Source organism: Lipophrys pholis, assembly GCF_963383615.2.
Source record: "Lipophrys pholis genome assembly, chromosome: 13".
In the NCBI taxonomy this organism is placed as follows: Eukaryota; Metazoa; Chordata; class Actinopteri; order Blenniiformes; family Blenniidae; genus Lipophrys; species Lipophrys pholis.
Window position 1 is genome coordinate 5,982,159 of NC_137632.1, and position 17,390 is coordinate 5,999,548.

Genomic DNA, 17,390 nt, shown 5'->3' on the forward strand with positions numbered 1-17,390 from the left:
CCCGGTTGTGTGCTACAACAGGTGATCTTAAACAGCTCCGCCGCGGCTGCTCTGCTTTTCTTTTCTTTTTTTTTTTACTGCGTCCAGTGGCCACTATATCACAGAAATAATGAGGGAAACATTCCTTCGTATCATTGTCATCCACTGTGGCTGCTCAGCGGGGGGATGTGGGCATGTTTTGCCACTATAAATTACGGTACAACTTTTTGGGAGGTTGAAGTCACTCTTGGGTAAATCCCACTCGCCCCTCTCTCTCTCTCTCTCTCTCTCTCTCCCCCACCCAACCACCCACCCACCCAGTGACTCCACCCTACAGCAGATAAAAAGCTGTGTCCACAAGGTGTGCGTGTGTTATGAGCACATATACTGGGGTTCCCTCTGTGTGGTTGTGTGTCTGGTCCCTTCATTCTGCCAGTGAGACTCACTGCAGTGATTATTTCCTCTTAGACGGCCACTCACAAAGGTAAGATTTGCATCTATTCCCCTGGATTATATACAGTTTATATCTCTGTTATTATATCATTTAATTTAAATATTTAAGTTTGTCAGCAATTCTCGGAAAAGTGGATTAATGGGATTATTCAACTCATTCACAGAGGTCCTGATTTGTAATTAGGACATTTTTAATCAGAATATTTACATGTGAATGTGAATTGTTATGAAAACAATAACTGAAATATATTGTGGATTTTTGTAAAGGATGTGGAGCTTTTTGATAACTTTCTAAAGACGATTTAAAATGTTTTCTTTTATTGAAATGCAATGGATGGCTTGTTTCATTCATAAATATGGCCTCCGTTCACCTTTATTTGCAGAGGAGCAGGCAGAACTTCTCATAAGTTGTCTCTCAAGCTGCTCCATACGCAGCATCCCTTACCCAGCCATACATCCGCGTGTGAGATGCGCCTGCGCTGGAGGCAAATATCCATCTGAATGTCTTGTGTGCATGCGCATGTGTGCAGAAAGTTGAAGCCAAACTGACAGATGTATGCGATGGGGCCAAGAGCAGCAGTTTGGTGAGAAGAGACTATAGAGCAAACAGCGTCTTTGGCCTGAAGCAGCTCCGTCTCTCCAGCCTGATCTGCTTCGTAATGCTTCCCTCTCGCTGCCGTCCCGTCAATCACAATAATCTGACGCGGTTATATCGGAGCTGTGCATCACATGTCCTGGTTAATTATTTCAGGGAGATGGAGAAACTGGAGAACATCTGGAGGCTGCATGTGTGATTCCAGATCTATACCTCTACTCATTGCTATAATTGAGAGATTTTAGTTAAAATGTCATTTGTTACTCCTGTTGCAAGACTCCTATTTACGTTCTCCCACCAGATAAAAGACTAATTCACAGTTTTTTAGTTGCTTTATTAAGGAAAAATACCGATTATGTTCATTATGTGGCATTCCTATCCTGGCTTCATACACTGTTGGTCTTTGGTTGTAACGTTTGAGGAGGAATATGCGACTGTGACTTAATTTGAAATGATTTTGTAGGCCTGTTTCTCATCAGTTTTTTTTTGATTACATAATTTAAAAAGTGTGACGAGTCGCGGTGCTCAACCACGCTGTGAAACGTGTGTGTGCGTGTGTGTGTGTGTGTGCGTGTGTGTGTGTGTGTGTGTGTGTGTGTGTGTGTGTGTGTGTGTGTGTGTGTGTGTGTGTGTGTGTGTGTGTGTGTGTGTGGCCCATGAATTGACCTCAGAGCGTGAAAGGTGCAGGACAAGATGGGACCCTAAAACCTCGCTGGTGCTGTGCACAAAAACTAACCTTTCAAATGGAGTGTGTTTGTGTGCACATACAACATTCAACCCCCCCCCCCCCCCCCCCCCCCCCTTCCCTGCAAGCATTATTCAGCTAACTTGAGGAATGCACGGGACAAAAGGACAAAGGATCGCCGTGAAAACCAAGAATGATGGTTGGCTAAAGGAGAGGGAAAGAGGTAAACACTGCAGGTTTGGTCATTTAGCTGCACAGCTGTTGCAGTGTGTGTGCGTGCGTGCGCGTGCGTGCGCGTGCGTGCGCGTGTGTGCGTGTGTGCGTGTGTGTGTGTGTGTGTGTGTGTGTGTGTGTGTGTGTGTGTGTGTGTGTGTGTGTGTGTGTGTGTGTGTGTGTGTGTGTGTGTGTGTACATGAGTGTGTGAACCGTGCTCCTCTGGTTTGAGGACGAGGTTTGCTTGAACGAGAACGTTTGCGGCGTGGCCTGAAGAGGTGATAATTTTACAAGGTGTGCTCTGTGATAAAAGCTGCGTTTAGGGGGCCGAGGAGCTGTGAATGTTTTTTTCCCTCTCGCTGAGGAACCACAATCACCCGCCGGGGCCTTGAGCCACATTGAGCGCTGGCGTGAGTCTAAATGTGTAAGTTCACTTGTGGGGAAGGTTGTGAAGCTTGTTCAGTGGGATTTAAACGTCACCCTCTTTGTCAGGCCGCCTGTTTCCTAAAAGCAGACTGAAACTCGGCGGCTAAATGCTGCTGCGATGCTTCGTTTAAAAAAAAAAAAGGGCTTCTCACAGCTCAATACGGCCATAAGAGCAGCCGTGGCCTGCACCTCATCCCTGCTGGATTTTCACCGCTCTGTTTGTGAGGCGGTTTGAAGAAAACGCACGGTCACGTCCTCTGACCTCCACCGCAGTCTGCAAGGTCACCGCACGGCCTCCGGTCACTGAACCAGGAGGCCTCCGACGGGGGGAGAGAGAGAGAAGGGCCAGAGAGACACAGACGGGAGGCGGAGTGAAGCCAAGTGAGGCTGATGGTGCAGAACAGATATGGCTGTGTGCTCGGCGAGACACGGGGAGGGAGGGCGTCTGTCTTGACAGAGGTGAGAGTCTCCACGTCTGGAGCGCAAGATGCGAGGCCGATATTTCCGCCGTGGCTGGGAAAGTCTGGCGGCGCCTTTTTTTTTTTTTTTAAGGAAGAATGCGGCGCGGCGCTTTATCAGTGTGTGCTCGGTTGTCCCATCCATCAGCTGACATCTGCCACGAGGTGTGTGTTTAGGCGCTCGCTTTTGTGTGGCTTTTGTGTGCGAGCGAGGCTATTTTGAAGGCGGGACGGCAGACGCAGGTGTGTTTCCAGGGGCGAGCAATCAATCAGCCGCTGCTCGTCACCCCCAACACTCCTTCTGAGGGTCTCACCGGGGCAATGCAAATCACTGGATCACTTGCAGGAATCGTTACGGCAGTGACGTCACTGTTTCTGTTTGTCTTGGAGAATCACTTAAATTTAATTAATCATCTCCAACACCTGAAGTCAAAAACGAATAAATAAAAGGTTCAATAACCTTTTTGAATAGTTTTTAAAATGAACTGAATTCCATTAAACCCACACTCGTGGTTTCCATCTTAATGGTGGAATCCAGAATCAATAGAACCACCACTCTCGCCATGTCACGTTTTCTGGTATTATCTATTCACAGTTTTTTTCTAGTGAAGCTATTTTCTCATTTTAATCTATCCATGTCTCATTTACAATGAATTCAGTTCTAAAATATGTGTTTTGAAAGAATAAATGAAAGATTTACGCATCATTGATTTGCTTTATACCACTCATCTCTTGCTGGGAGAAGAAATCCCCCTGAACCTCAGATCTTTCCCGTCGTTGCTCTATAGCGCCACCCAGGGGACGTTCTGTCTGCACTTTAAAATCCACTTTTTTTTATAACAAGACCAAATCAAAGTGCATTTCTTGATCATAATTCAGTCTGAATAATATAACATTTTCTTTTCAAACTTCCCTTCCTACTGTTATGGAGGCAGACTGGAGGAGGAACAGACTCTGAGCTCCTTCCCTCCTGCTCTTCTGTCCACTGCCTCGTTCTTTCTCAACACATTTGTCCATTAGGTTGTGCAGCTTGCTGCAGCTCTAATGAGATTCTGGACATTACACCTCTTTACAAAGCGCAGCAGGCGACGCCCTCAGCACGAGGCTCGACTCAGCCGAAAGCCCGGCGTACAGTGAGACGACGCCCAGGGGTCCCCTCACACGCCTGATGGACCATCTACTGTGCTTCATTTATGTAAAATCTCAACAACAACAAAAGAAATAGACATCTGGAAGCGGCCGGGGAGACAGAGGAGCACAGATACACATTCGGACACCTCCACGACACGTAGACCTACAATGCTGACTGCCTTGCTTGTTTTCTGAACAGTCTGGGCTGGGCAGCACATGCTGGGAGCTCAGTGGAGTGTGACGGCCACGTAGATTTTGGCAGCAGATGTTGAAAAGTTGTGCGTTGGACGACCTCGGTGCCCCATCCTGTACGTGTGACAACTGCAGGGATCTTGTTGCACTTCAATGCAAACTAATCTGATTTTACTGTCAACCAGGATCATTTCTACAACTAATGATTCGCCGATGGATTTCAGGATATGTTGTACAATTTAAAAAAGACGCTGGGAATCGCTGCCCTTAGATGGGCTTCTGTTGGCCGGGATCGTGACAGAGATTTATGGAAGAAAATAAGTGTCCGTTATTTCAGTCTGGACTGAAATATCTCAGGAGCTCCCACATGGATTGCCATTGATTTTCTTTCTTTTTTTTAAAAATACATATACAAACTTTTATGGCTCTCAGAGGATGAATTCTACAAATTTTCTGCAAACTCTTGATTCTATCTTTGGTTTGACTGTGAAGTTAATTATTTTGTTTATCTGTGAAATATCTCAGCAGCTGTTGGATGGACTCCAATTAAAGTGAGTCCACTTCATGAGAATACACGTCACTTACATTTTTTTTGGGTATAATTCACCGATCTATCTCTGTATACGTTCAAACTTCATCACCTCAGTGCTCCTCAGGAAATCAGAAAAAACAAGAGAACTACATTATGTTTGTGCGGGCCTACAAGTTTAAAAATTTTAAGCAACTTCACACATTTTATGTGTTGAAATATCTGAGACGCAAACATGTGGGAAGTATGTATGCTGAGGGGTCTGCAGCGCCCCCTGTCAGGTGTTATATGACCTGCATATTTACACTGAATAAGCCTGTTTGTCTGTAACCTTTCAGATTAAAAGCACTGTATTTCTCACTTTCCATCAAATTTAATTCTTTTGGAGCCACAAAACACATTTAATCATAAAAGATCTCACAGTGTATAAAGTTATTTATGTCGTTCTGCTGCTAAACGTACATTCATGACATTTCATGACAACAATTTAGAATTTGAGCTTTTGTGGCCATTTTCAGCAGTTTTATGGTTGTTTTAGCCATTTTGACTTTTGACCATTTAATTTTAAGTTGTGTTCTCCATTATAGCCATTATTGATTAGTATGTAAGTACATGATATACGATGCGATCCAGTACGATACCAAATAAAAACTATTTTTCATTGACTGATTACATCTTTACAATTGTTTTTTGCTCCCATGTCTACAATGAGGAGAATTCATTGCAGGTTCAATATCACCATGTTTGACTGTAAAACAGTTTGAAGTCTCTTAACCCATTCCCAGGACAACTATGTTGTTTATGCAAGAATAACTATTTAATATGTTTTCATGTCTTTAGAGCTATAATATTGGCTCCATTTCACAGTCAGTTACATTAAACTAAAAAAAGTTAGCAGAAGGATTTGCCGATATTCTTATAATATAGATTTTTCTGCTATGGGGGTTTTATGTTTCAGTTCATAGTTTCACTGCAACGATTTCCTTCGCTTACTGTAGTTTACAATTTTAACTTTTTGTACATGTGAGAGAAAATGAATTTCTCAGTGGGGACATGAAGGATCAGTGGTAGATTATTTTTCCTCTTTAAATTACAATTTGCACCTTTTGTGAACCGTTTTAGTCCATTCCAACAATTTGACAGAAAAACTGATAAACAAAACTTGGAAAAGCAGAAGTTTCATTTTTAGAAAAGAATATTGGCCAAAACCAAATTAAAAATAATCCCAGTTTCTGAAATAAATCGCTAATTCATCGTAATAAGTCAGATGCAAGAATCAGTTAAACATCCAACACAGCCTTTGAACTCTCTTACAGTATTTTAATAGATTTTTTTTTAGGTGTTTGCACTTGACTTGTTTTTTTACATATTCATCTGATGACTTTACTTTTACATCCTATATCTAAATACAAATGTCTGTACTTTTAGCTCAACTCTGAAGCGTTTCAACCTCTATGCAAATAATTCACAGTGGAAGGGGTTCATCGTAACATTTATCCATAGTGAAGCTGCAGAAGTCACATTGATCAAGTCATTCCGAAATAATGAATTTAAAAAAAGAACCTGAAAATGATCATACAAGTGGAATCCATATCCGTAACTCAATAAAAAAAAAAGGTTCATGTTGCCTTAAAAAATCACAGTGAAACTAAAAATTCATTTTACTTTCGGACTTCAGTACATTTCAGAACCTGTACTTTTCCAACGTTTACTTAAGTAAAGAATTTATACTTTTAAAAAGTCTGTTTTTAAACAACTATTTGTACTTCAACAGTATATGAGTAAAGAATGAGAACACGCCACCGAGTTGTAAAAGTGGTATTTTCAAATAAAAAAAAGAAACGATCAGCTTAATATGAATTTGTTTTCCAAAAGTCTGATTGTTTAACTGACAATTAACTAACTACAATGACCACTAAAGCAATTAAACATAATTTAGGCAATTCACAATTTGATCTCTCTTTGTAAAGCCTCACCTGGACTTTAAATGATCCCGCATCTCATTATTATCTAAACATGTACTATTGTGTAAAGATTTGTGTCTGTCTTTGCTTCTATCTGTCAGTACACACACGCGTGTCTTTCCTTTGGGACAGCGACGAGGCAGTATAAGTGTAACTGAGGGGACACGTGGCGGCGACATCCGTCTGGCATGAAAGTGCCAAACATGGTTGCTGTTTCCTGTTTAGGAGCCGCAGCAATATGACAGCTTGCCATGGCATCGTCGCCGCGAGGAGTCAAACTGTTTTACGCCAGCGCTCCAGAAATGAAACCGTGAATGTGAGAAGCAGCACTCGACACGTGAGTCACGCCATCGGGACTCCTCACAGCTGTGCCACGTTCACATGCATTGCTGCTCGGCGTTCATTTCAGGGGGGCCCCGCCATAGTGTCCGGAGAAAAGCAGCGCAGGTAAAGACAGAAGGTGTTTCCATCACACTGCGGTCACAACAACAAACGCCACGCTGTTGCTACGTGACACTGAACAGACCCCCGTTGTAAAGACGCTCTCATCTGCAGCCGCAAAAGCTTTGTCAGAATATTCCCACCTTTTCAAAACACGCACACACACACACACACACACACACACACACACACACACACACACACACACACACACACACACACACACACATTGAGACGCGCCTAAAGGCTCGTAAAACTGTCACATTTGTTTTCCTAAGCTTTTCATGCTTATGGCGACTGTTGGGGTGAAACAGACCGAATATTCTGAACCACAATGTTGGAAATTTGTCTTCAGTTTTTTTCCCCCATAAAAACACACAATTTAAAAGATAAAAAAATAAAAAAATCCCACAATTGCAAAACAAACAGAAGAGCATAAGTGATAAAAAAAAAAAACATCTCAGCTCAGCCAGATATAAAGTCAGAAGCTCACAGAAGTCGATACTGTGAATCACATGAGTGATTTAGGCTGGAGAATCCGGTTACTTTAGTTTGGATTAGATTATATAGAGTTTTATTGATCCCTTCTGAGATAGTAGTGCTTACTGTAGTACTCTCTCCTCACAAGAAGAAAAACATCTCCCAGTACTCCGCTTTCTTCCCACAGTCCAAAAGCCCGTGCTCCTTCCCAACTGGTGACTCTAAAATGACCAGTGCTTGGGTCCAGTTTGCACCCTGACAGGTCGGCTGGGATCGTCTCCAGGATCCTACCAAACCTCAACTACATCAAGTCAACAAAATTAAAAAAAAACATCAACAAATGTGGGATTGTACTTTCATTGATGATCGGAATGTCATTTGGAAGAAAAGCTTCCATGTGAATATTTGCCTCATCAGTCACCTGTAACATTTCTACATCGTCATAAAGGGAGTGGGAAACGTCCAAATCATCAGAGAATCAATACAGAATTATATCAATAATGATTCCATACCAAACCTTCCTCCTTCACTTTCTTTTCTAATTGATTTCAGAGTTTTATATGAAGTAAAGTCAGGCTGTACCATGTATTCTTCACATTTTCTTTTAAAGAAGCCATTAATGATATTTATATAAAACTTGTTGGTATTGTTGTGGCCGCTCGCTGCTTTATTAATGACAAGAACTAGTTTTCACTCACTTATCCGCAACTTTTGCAAACCAAAGTCATTTTTGGCTCCTTCCTAGACAAAACATATATATATTCAACCTTCGAAAAGAATTTACTACATGAATTAAATGTATTTAATACCTGCTCTGAGTGTGAAACGTGTCATTCTATTAACATACTAGGATTCCATACATATTTCAGTTGAAGAAATATATATAGAGATTTTTTTTTTAATTCAAGTCACATTTGTCCTTTCTAAAGATTGTCTGCTGTGCAATAAAATTATAATGTCAATAAAATGTGTTTATTTACATGTGATATTGTGAAAGACACAGGAAGCCACTATAGAAAACAGAAAGTCGCAGGTATTTATTTATTTATTTATTTATTTATATATAATTTATTTATTTATTTATTTATTTATTTATTTATTTATTTATTTATTTATTTAGTTATTTATTTATTTATTTATTTATTTATAAATAATTTGTTTGTTTGTTTGTTTATTCATTTATTTATTGCACTGAACTACGGTAGCAGACCCCTTACTCTAAAGTCTGAACTTCAAGATCTGCAAAGATATTTGAGGTTTGATATCTTGGACAGTCTGACACCATGGCATCATTTCTGAAAAGTGAGGGAGAGCGAGTGTGTCCGGCATGCAGTTAGATCATCGGTGACACTTTTCACTTTGATCACAAAACCACAAAAAGCTTGCAGGTCCTCCAGGAACTCCTGATGGATTTCGTGACTCTAAATATATATTTACCTGACGGATGTCTCGGGATCAGTGCACCTCCGTCCTCTGGCCTCCGCCTACAGCTTCGAAGAGGGTGAATTTCTCCCAGCGTGCCATTCTTCTGGAGACGGCTAGTAAAGTATTGATTAAGGTGAATAAAATGTAAATGCGATAACAACAAACCGACATAATGAATTAAGCCGTGGTGCAACAATGGAACAGGCCCCACAAGCTACAACCATGAAAAAAGAGGAACCTCATATTGAAGTTGAAAGCCTCTAACCAGCGTGGATTAAAGACTTTAACTCTTTTTCTATATACATCTTCACTGTGGTTAAATATTGTGTTGTTTGATATTAAACTCAAGGAATAAAAAAAAAAAAAAAAACTACTACTTGAGGTGAGACTGTTGTGCAGTTTATGGGCTTGAAACGGAAAAACACTGTACTGTGTATTTGAAGTTGACTATACAGTCAAAAATTATAGTTTTTATTAATTCTATATTAAACCAGGTCTTGTTTAGATAAGTTATTTCTTCTTAAAGTAAACAAAAGAACAAGACGGAAGCAACTGCACAGCACAATGATCGTATAAGAAACTAACTCACAGGAGATTTAAGTATTAAAGTCTCATTAGTAATAATCCCTCTCATCAATTTATTCCTACAAATTTAAAAGTGTACCTCCCAGTTCTGTTCTAACTTTACTTGGAGTTGGGGTTGATGTCATCCAGTAATAAAGATCATTTGATTAGACGCAGGAAGTGTGAGGCTCGTCCTCTGGGTCTGCGTGGAGGCTTCACGCGTCACCCCCTTCACAGTATTGATGAGGATACTTGGAAGCGACTCGAGGGGCGAAAATAAGTCGCTGTTCCTGCTGAGTGAAGTCTGTCAGGAGCATTCCTCTGGGCTGGTCGGCATGTCTGGCCTCGGGCGCGGTTGGAAAAGCCGCTGCACTCCCTTCAAAGGCCGGCTCTCATCGGGGGAGACAGTGGCACCGCCGTGTCAAAATCACCAGGCGGCTGAGAAAAGGCCAAAGGGCGGCAAGCGTCCAGAGGGCCGGTGATGGAGCGGACGCTGAGGATGTGGTTTAGGATGTGAATTTGTAAAAACTACACATCGCTCGGCTCAAATGAAAAAGAGTTTTTCTGTTGTCGTTTTTTTTTTTTTTTTGCCACTGCCATCAGAAGGTTTCAGCCACTGGTACTTTGTTTAGAGGATCATCTTTTCATTTTTTTTATTCAGGCCTGTTCTGAAAGAGGAACACATAACCTACACAAGAGGAATGACATTCCAACACAAATGTGAATAATGACTTCTTCTGACTGTTACAGATACATTCTAGAACACACAGATTTTGGTGTCTGTGTTGTTGTTGTTTTTCTTCTCACATTTATTTACCTTATAGGGCAATAATAGAGATGCATAGCGTACAAAAGTCTGATCAGCCTAATCGGAGGAATCATGCTGGAAAGCGTCATACTGACCAGGATCACATATATTTCCAGTTAAAAAAAAAAAAAAAAAAAGATTCATTGGATTTTGCATTGGACCTACAGTATGTTAAAAAAAAAATTCGATTATTTTTAATAAAAGTGCTCTATATTTTACTTGAATACTTACACTAGTTTCATGTCGACTGACAAGCAGGAATTCGCATCAATCTACAAGTGACAGATTTAAAGTAATGGAAATCTGCTGAAGTTACTAAATATGGCCACAGTGTTTAACGGTGTTAAACGGCAACAAAGTTGAATGATTCTTTTGACCTTTGTCGGGCCCTCTGATCACCGTTTATCTGTTTCCACTGTACAACTGTACAAGTCGTTACTCAGAGATGCAGATGAAACTTGTCGATGTTCATTGAGCTCAGGGAAACTCCTTGGGTCTTTAACTCGGTGTTATAACTGACATCTTTGTAGTGAAATGATGTTTGTTAGATATAAATACGTGGTCCTCGCCACATAACTGAGCATTAACGTTCCTTTGGAATGTACTCGAATCTTGACGACAGTAAAATTCATGGATCTGTCCACGACCGACAAGACGAGTCTTGTTTAAAAGATCCATTGGGTCCGTATATCTCTCATAGTAATCACAGATGCCTGCATTAAAGAGATTCAACCTCTCCAAATGGGGAACCTTCTTGCGGTGGCATCTCGCTGTTTTGTGTCATCGGTGACATTATTCAATGTGCTGGGATTTGTCTTTGTGTCGTTCAGCTGAAGTAATGCTGGAATGTTCAGAATGCTCATGATTACCAACAAGAGGGGTGAACACATCGGTGCTTTAGCTCGAAGGTGGCACAAATACCTCACACGCTTGTAAAAAGAAGAAAAAAAAACTTGACTGTTCATACAGATGCTCACATTCTCTTGTCACGCTGCTTGTTCAGCCAGGCTACAGAAGTACGCAGTATCCTGTAGTTCTTTAGTAAGTATGTCAGAATATTTTTATTAATGGAAAATCGTTTTATGCTTGATGCTGCTCTGGCACCAGAAGGCTGAGATGGAGGTGTCAGCTATGATTTTAAGTGGCAATGACATGGATGTGAGGAACAGTTAAGGCTGAGAAGATCACCTGAGAGAGGGCAGGCTGAGACTGTGATGAGATGTGATGAGAGAGAGTGGATATCTTTCGGGCAGAGGATGTTCGAGATGGAGCTGCAGGAGGATCAGACAAAAACCTCAGAGAAGAATCATGGATGTAGTGAAGGAGGACATGGAGACGGTTGGTGTAAATGTAGAGGAAACAGAGGATAGGCGGGTATAAAAGCAGACAGTTGGCTCTGATAATCCCTGATAATCCCTGAATAGAGCAGCCAGAACAAGAAAAAAAAAATTGTTTTGCATTAACAGGTGATAAATTCTGGTGAGCTTTATTCATAGAGCATTTATATATTTTTCTGAAGTCTTGTCAGGACAGTTTGTGATCTTACTATGGCTCCCTCTGGTGGATAACTTTTGAAAAAATGCTCACAACAAAGAGGCATGAATGACTTTTCACAGCCAATATGACACGTTTCTACTGAAGTTAAAATGAACTTACATTAAATGTAACTATTAGATTATAAACCAGCATTGACAAGCTGTATGTAAATAGGTTTGACAGTAGAGATTTCAAACAAACATCTCAAATATGTTTGACCATTGTATTATTATTTGAATTAACATGTCGATTACAGAAAATGGGTCCGTATAGCCAACACATTTATTTGAACTGATTAAAATCAAACATAGATAAAGGACATACTGATGGAATAATAATGGCAATATTGTTTTGAGAGGTCTTTCTGGTAGCTTCCCTATATGTTTTAAGAGCAGCCTCACCCTGAATGTCTTCATAGGGCAGTTTACAGTTTGTCTCCCTCTGCTGAACAACACCAGTCTCTGTAAAACCGAGCAGATTGTGGATTTATCAATGTTTTCTACCATGGGTATTTTTACGACGTCATAAATGTCAACTCTAAAACCTCTTCTTGGCTTTGGCATCATTTAACATCACCATTTTGACTTATTCTAACAATACAGCCACTGCTTACAGGGTGATCTGTTGAGTTTCACTATTTGTCCAGCAGAGGGAGACAGAGCTGCCCCTTTCTACCTGTGCTTTGCTGATGGATTTGTCCACTCTCCCCACTTGAACACACCCAGGATAAAGTACCTAGATGGTACGCCATCAAACAATATGTAAAAGCAGTCACATCCTTCCTTCATAGCTTGTCTTGTGCTTCCTTCCATACAGGCCTTGGCCATGCCTCCCCTCCCTGCCCCCCTCTTACTGCTGCTGCTGGTACAGCTGGCAGTCCTCATGTGTGTGAGTGGTGGGGCATACTATGGTCACAAGCAGCACCCTCAACAGTACCAGCCAATACAGCACCTGCAGCACATGGGCATGGGCAAAGAAGGCTTCCCGCAGCAACAGTACCTGGGCAAAGAGCTGCCCTACATGCAGTACCCCCACTACAGGAAGGAGCTGCCTCAGTTACCCATGCACAAAGGCAAGGACACGGCTCGAAAGGGCGGCGGCTACAATGGTGGGCAAGACAAAGGTGAGAGGGTTCACAATTTCAACAGGCAAAATAAAAAATACGTACAAGGATGTCTGTAACAAGTTCCAGATTTTGACGTAACTCAACAAGCACACAAGTATTGTCTTATTAGTTCCAGCGTTGCTGTAAAAGCCTGTGGGGGGGGGGGGGGGGGGGGGGGGGGGGGGGGGGGGGGGTTCTACATCCAACTTTGTGTCTGCAGATTTGGTGCAGTTATTTCTGAAAAAAAACAATTATCTGAAGATTTCTTTTTTTTTTCTTTACAGGTCAAACGATCCCCAGTGGTGCTGAAGGAATTCCTCAAGGTGAACCAGGTCCAGCTGGGCCACCCGGACCTGAGGGACCTCATGGACCTCCTGGACCTCCAGGGAATGGTCAGCCAGGACCAGCAGGGCGACCTGGACCTCCTGGGTCCCCTGGAGTGCCTGGAGTGGGAAAACCAGGTTTGCCGGGAATGCCAGGCAAACCTGGAACGAATGGAGAGGCTGGGCCGCAAGGAGAAATGGGGACAAGGGGTGAAGATGGGCCAGCTGGACAGCCAGGACCGCAAGGTCCACCAGGATCACCGGGACTTCCAGGAATAGGTAAACCAGGGGTACAGGGATTACCAGGCCAGCCAGGACCCAAAGGAGAGCCAGGCCACAAAGGTCTCCCCGGACTACCAGGATTGCCTGGACCCAAAGGAGACAAGGGAATGGGCCAACCTGGACAACCTGGTCACAAAGGGCTTCCAGGCTCCCCTGGACCTGCTGGGCCAAGAGGGCTACCTGGATTTGGAAAACCTGGGTTGAATGGTGCCCCAGGTCCACAAGGACCACCAGGGGACAAAGGATATCCAGGAGAACAGGGTCCAGGTGGGTCACCTGGTGAAGGAGGACCACCAGGCCCACCAGGTCTGCCTGGTCAAGGAAAACCAGGTCAAAACGGCTTACCAGGACAGCCAGGAATGCCCGGGGGGAAAGGTCATCCGGGACCCCCAGGCTTGCCAGGAAAGCCAGGGCTGCCTGGGTTTGGAAAACCTGGACTCCCAGGACCAAAAGGTGATAAAGGTTTGGGAGGGCCACCTGGATCTCCAGGACCAAAAGGAGATAAAGGTCACGGAGGGCTACCTGGTATGCTTGGACCACCAGGCCCAAATGGTCCAGCGGGTCCACCAGGCACTATGGGACCTCCTGGGGGTATAGGTGTACCTGGTCCCAAAGGAGATTGTGGCGACGGAGGACCTAAAGGGCTCAATGGAGCCAAAGGTGCTCCTGGTCTTCAAGGGGCACCAGGAAAAGATGGCCTGCCAGGGGATCGTGGTGAGCCAGGACCAAGAGGTCCACCAGGACAGGGTGGTGCCAAGGGAGATGATGGACATAAAGGCCTTCCTGGTACTCCTGGTCCTCCTGGACTTCCTGGTCCAAAAGGACAAGGTGGATTGCCAGGTGAAGCAGGACCTCAAGGCCCCAAAGGTATCCCGGGAATGGATGGTGCAGCAGGGCCAATTGGACCTCACGGTACAGCTGGACCCAAAGGAGATAAAGGTCCACCTGGTTTACCAGGCATTGCAACTGAGGGTAACCCAGGTCAGCCTGGTCCAACTGGACCCCCAGGAAAAGATGGCCTACTAGGACCCCCTGGACAACCAGGTTTGCCTGGCCCTCCTGGACCACCAGGCCCACTTGGACCTTCTGGCTATTCTCCTGACATGGCAGGAGTGCTGTCTGAGATGGGCCCAGGCCTGGACGGCGTTAAGGCCGGAAGTTATGGGAAGAAGGGCAAGTATGGCGGCAATGGGGCAGAAGTGATGGGCCCCAGTGGGCTGGAAATGCCGGCATTCACCGCCGTTGTAACAACCCCCTTTCCACCTGTGGGCATGCCGGTCGTCTTTGACAAGCTCTTATATAACGGCCGCCAAAACTACAACCCAGAGACTGGAATCTTCACCTGTGACATGCCTGGCATCTATTACTTTGCCTACCATGTTCACTGCAAAGGAGCGAATGTGTGGGTGGCTTTGATGAGAAACAATGAGCCGGTGATGTACACATACGATGAATACAAGAAGGGTTTCCTTGACCAAGCATCAGGGAGTGCAGTATTACCGCTACAACCCGGGGATACTGTGTACATTCAGCTGCCCTCCGATCAGGCCTCAGGACTTTATGCTGGGCAGTACGTCCATTCCTCGTTTTCGGGGTACTTGTTATACCCGATGTAAGTCCACAAACTGCAGGCACGGAACAAGGCGACATTAAAAACAAGGAGGGAGCTTGTTTTGGTATAACTTCAACTCTGGTCATGAATTCCATTAGACTGAGCAGTCTTACTTTTTTTTTTTTTTTTCACTTGACATTTATTTATACAGGAAATCTTGTTGATATACAGGTTCTCATTTTCAAGAGTCAGTAAAGTCAAACTGTTGGTCTTGTCAATAGAAATGAGAAGATAAGATGAACTATTTCAACATGAGAGTCTGTATGTACAACATCTGGTAAACAGTAAAGCCTTTTAATCATTTTGATATAAAATGGAAAACATTTGTTAAAATTAGAAAAAAGAATTAAAAAAGGGGGGGGGGGAGACAAAAAAAAAACCTGCATCCTCGGAAGACCTGAAAATGACTTGCTGCCAGAAATCCTCAAGAGTGCAATTCATGATTAGGTACAGACGTGCAGAGGCAGCATGCTCCGTTCATGTACAACACAATGATGACAAGGCTGTTATCCAAAAAAAAAGAAAAGAACAAAAGAAATAAAATAAACCAGAACACAAATCTGTGGCAGGAAGTTCATATCTTTTGTAGAAGCACAGTTTTTTCTTCTCTAATATTAACCGTAAGAATATGAAATTACCTCTCGGTGATGACAGTGACCATCAATTACTCTTTTTTTTAATTTGTATTTTTTTTGCTTAGTGTTTTGGCGGTGAACACATTTCTACCTGATGAGCCTGCAACTTAATTCATTTGGGGACTTGAATCTAATAGATATTTGCAAAACGCTGTATAAGAGATGAGGTTAGGCAACGTGTTTTAGAAACCTGAGGGTGAATGGGAGGAGCTGCAGTTGTTATCGATGGGTGACAATTGAAGTAGTCGCCAGTAAAACTGTATGACTAAACAATCAAAACTATTGACGACTCAATGAACAAGAATGTAATGATTATTTCATGTATTAATGTCTGCAGATAGATTTATGGATGTAGAACTGTAAACAAATCTTTTTTTTTTTTTTTTTTTTAAATGCAAAAACTTCCAATTCACATGATTTTGCTCTGAAGTATGGAAAACCACTCCAAGCGCTGCCGTAAACATTAAGACACATAATCCATCCTTGTCGTGAGGGTTTATCCAACCTGAGGGTCTGAACGCCAGTCCTCCGTCAGCAGCATGAGGAGCAGAGAAAACTCTCATGTTGGACTCATTAGTCTACATCCACACGTATCAACAGGCTTTAAATGAATCTTTGGGTTTTATCCCTCCTTTTCTTTTTTTTACAGTTTTATTTAAAAATCCAGTGAATTCATCCGCCGTTTTCTAATCGTTTTGTGGACCACGGTTTTTGATGTGAAGCACACTGTCACGTGTACTGACGGTAGAATTAATTCGTGCCAGGAAACAGTTTGAAACGGAGGATTTTGAAGTGGAATTTTTTTTACATTTTGTTTGTTTAATTTAGAATGCTGTGTTTGGTCTTCAGGTGAACGGACTGAACCAGGAGCCACTACATCCTCATTGTCCTTTCCTTGAATGTTGCAGCAACTGATTCACTTCAACCGCATGTCAGCGTGTTATTGTCAGTAATTTATTAGTTTTACTGCTTGGAACATAAAGGGAAATAAACATGGTGCTAATAGTGTCATAGTAATCAAATAATCTGTGTATTAATGTTTCAAATTTGTTATTATTGTTTGTGTTGGTTTTTTTTCTAAATAAAAATTGTTTTAAAAAAATGTAATCGATGCGATGTTCAACACGTTTAGTTAAAATGCCGAGTGTGTCGTGAGGAGTCATCGTTTGGATGTTTTTATTTGGCGATAGCAGCTGAGGGTCTATTCCCACTGCCATGCCGTTGTTCAAAGGACCCGGGTCGCGGGTTCAGGATCCAGTTAAGATACTCAGGGTGAATGTTGTACATCTGATGTCAGCCGTGTTTGCCCTCGACTCATCAAACACGGGTTCTTGCATCATAAAGTAATCTGCATCTTTGTTTGATTTGACTGGACAAGCAGCCTCTCAGTGTATTAATAGTGAGTCACATGAATAACCTGCGTGACGTTTTTATTGTCTTTTATCGGGTTTCTGGGTGAAACGTGCAGTTAGAGATGCACTGACAGTGCATAGGAGCCTGTTGGACTTCCTCAGATTATTGGCCAACATAAATGACGCTTTTGAAGGACTTTCA

At 42.7% G+C, this 17,390-nt stretch overlaps 1 protein-coding gene across 1 annotated transcript; it reads left to right on the plus strand.

Annotated features, from left to right (window-relative positions):
* The first annotated feature begins 348 nt into the window (after positions 1 to 348).
* On the plus strand, positions 349 to 15,777 carry col8a1a (collagen, type VIII, alpha 1a). The gene is made up of 3 exons (XM_080477815.1): positions 349 to 463; positions 12,696 to 13,002; positions 13,269 to 15,777. The coding sequence occupies exons 2-3, from the start codon at positions 12,705 to 12,707 to the stop codon at positions 15,203 to 15,205; spliced, it is 2,235 nt and encodes a 744-aa protein (XP_080333941.1). The 5' UTR covers positions 349 to 463; positions 12,696 to 12,704; the 3' UTR covers positions 15,206 to 15,777.
* The last annotated feature ends 1,613 nt before the right edge of the window (positions 15,778 to 17,390 follow it).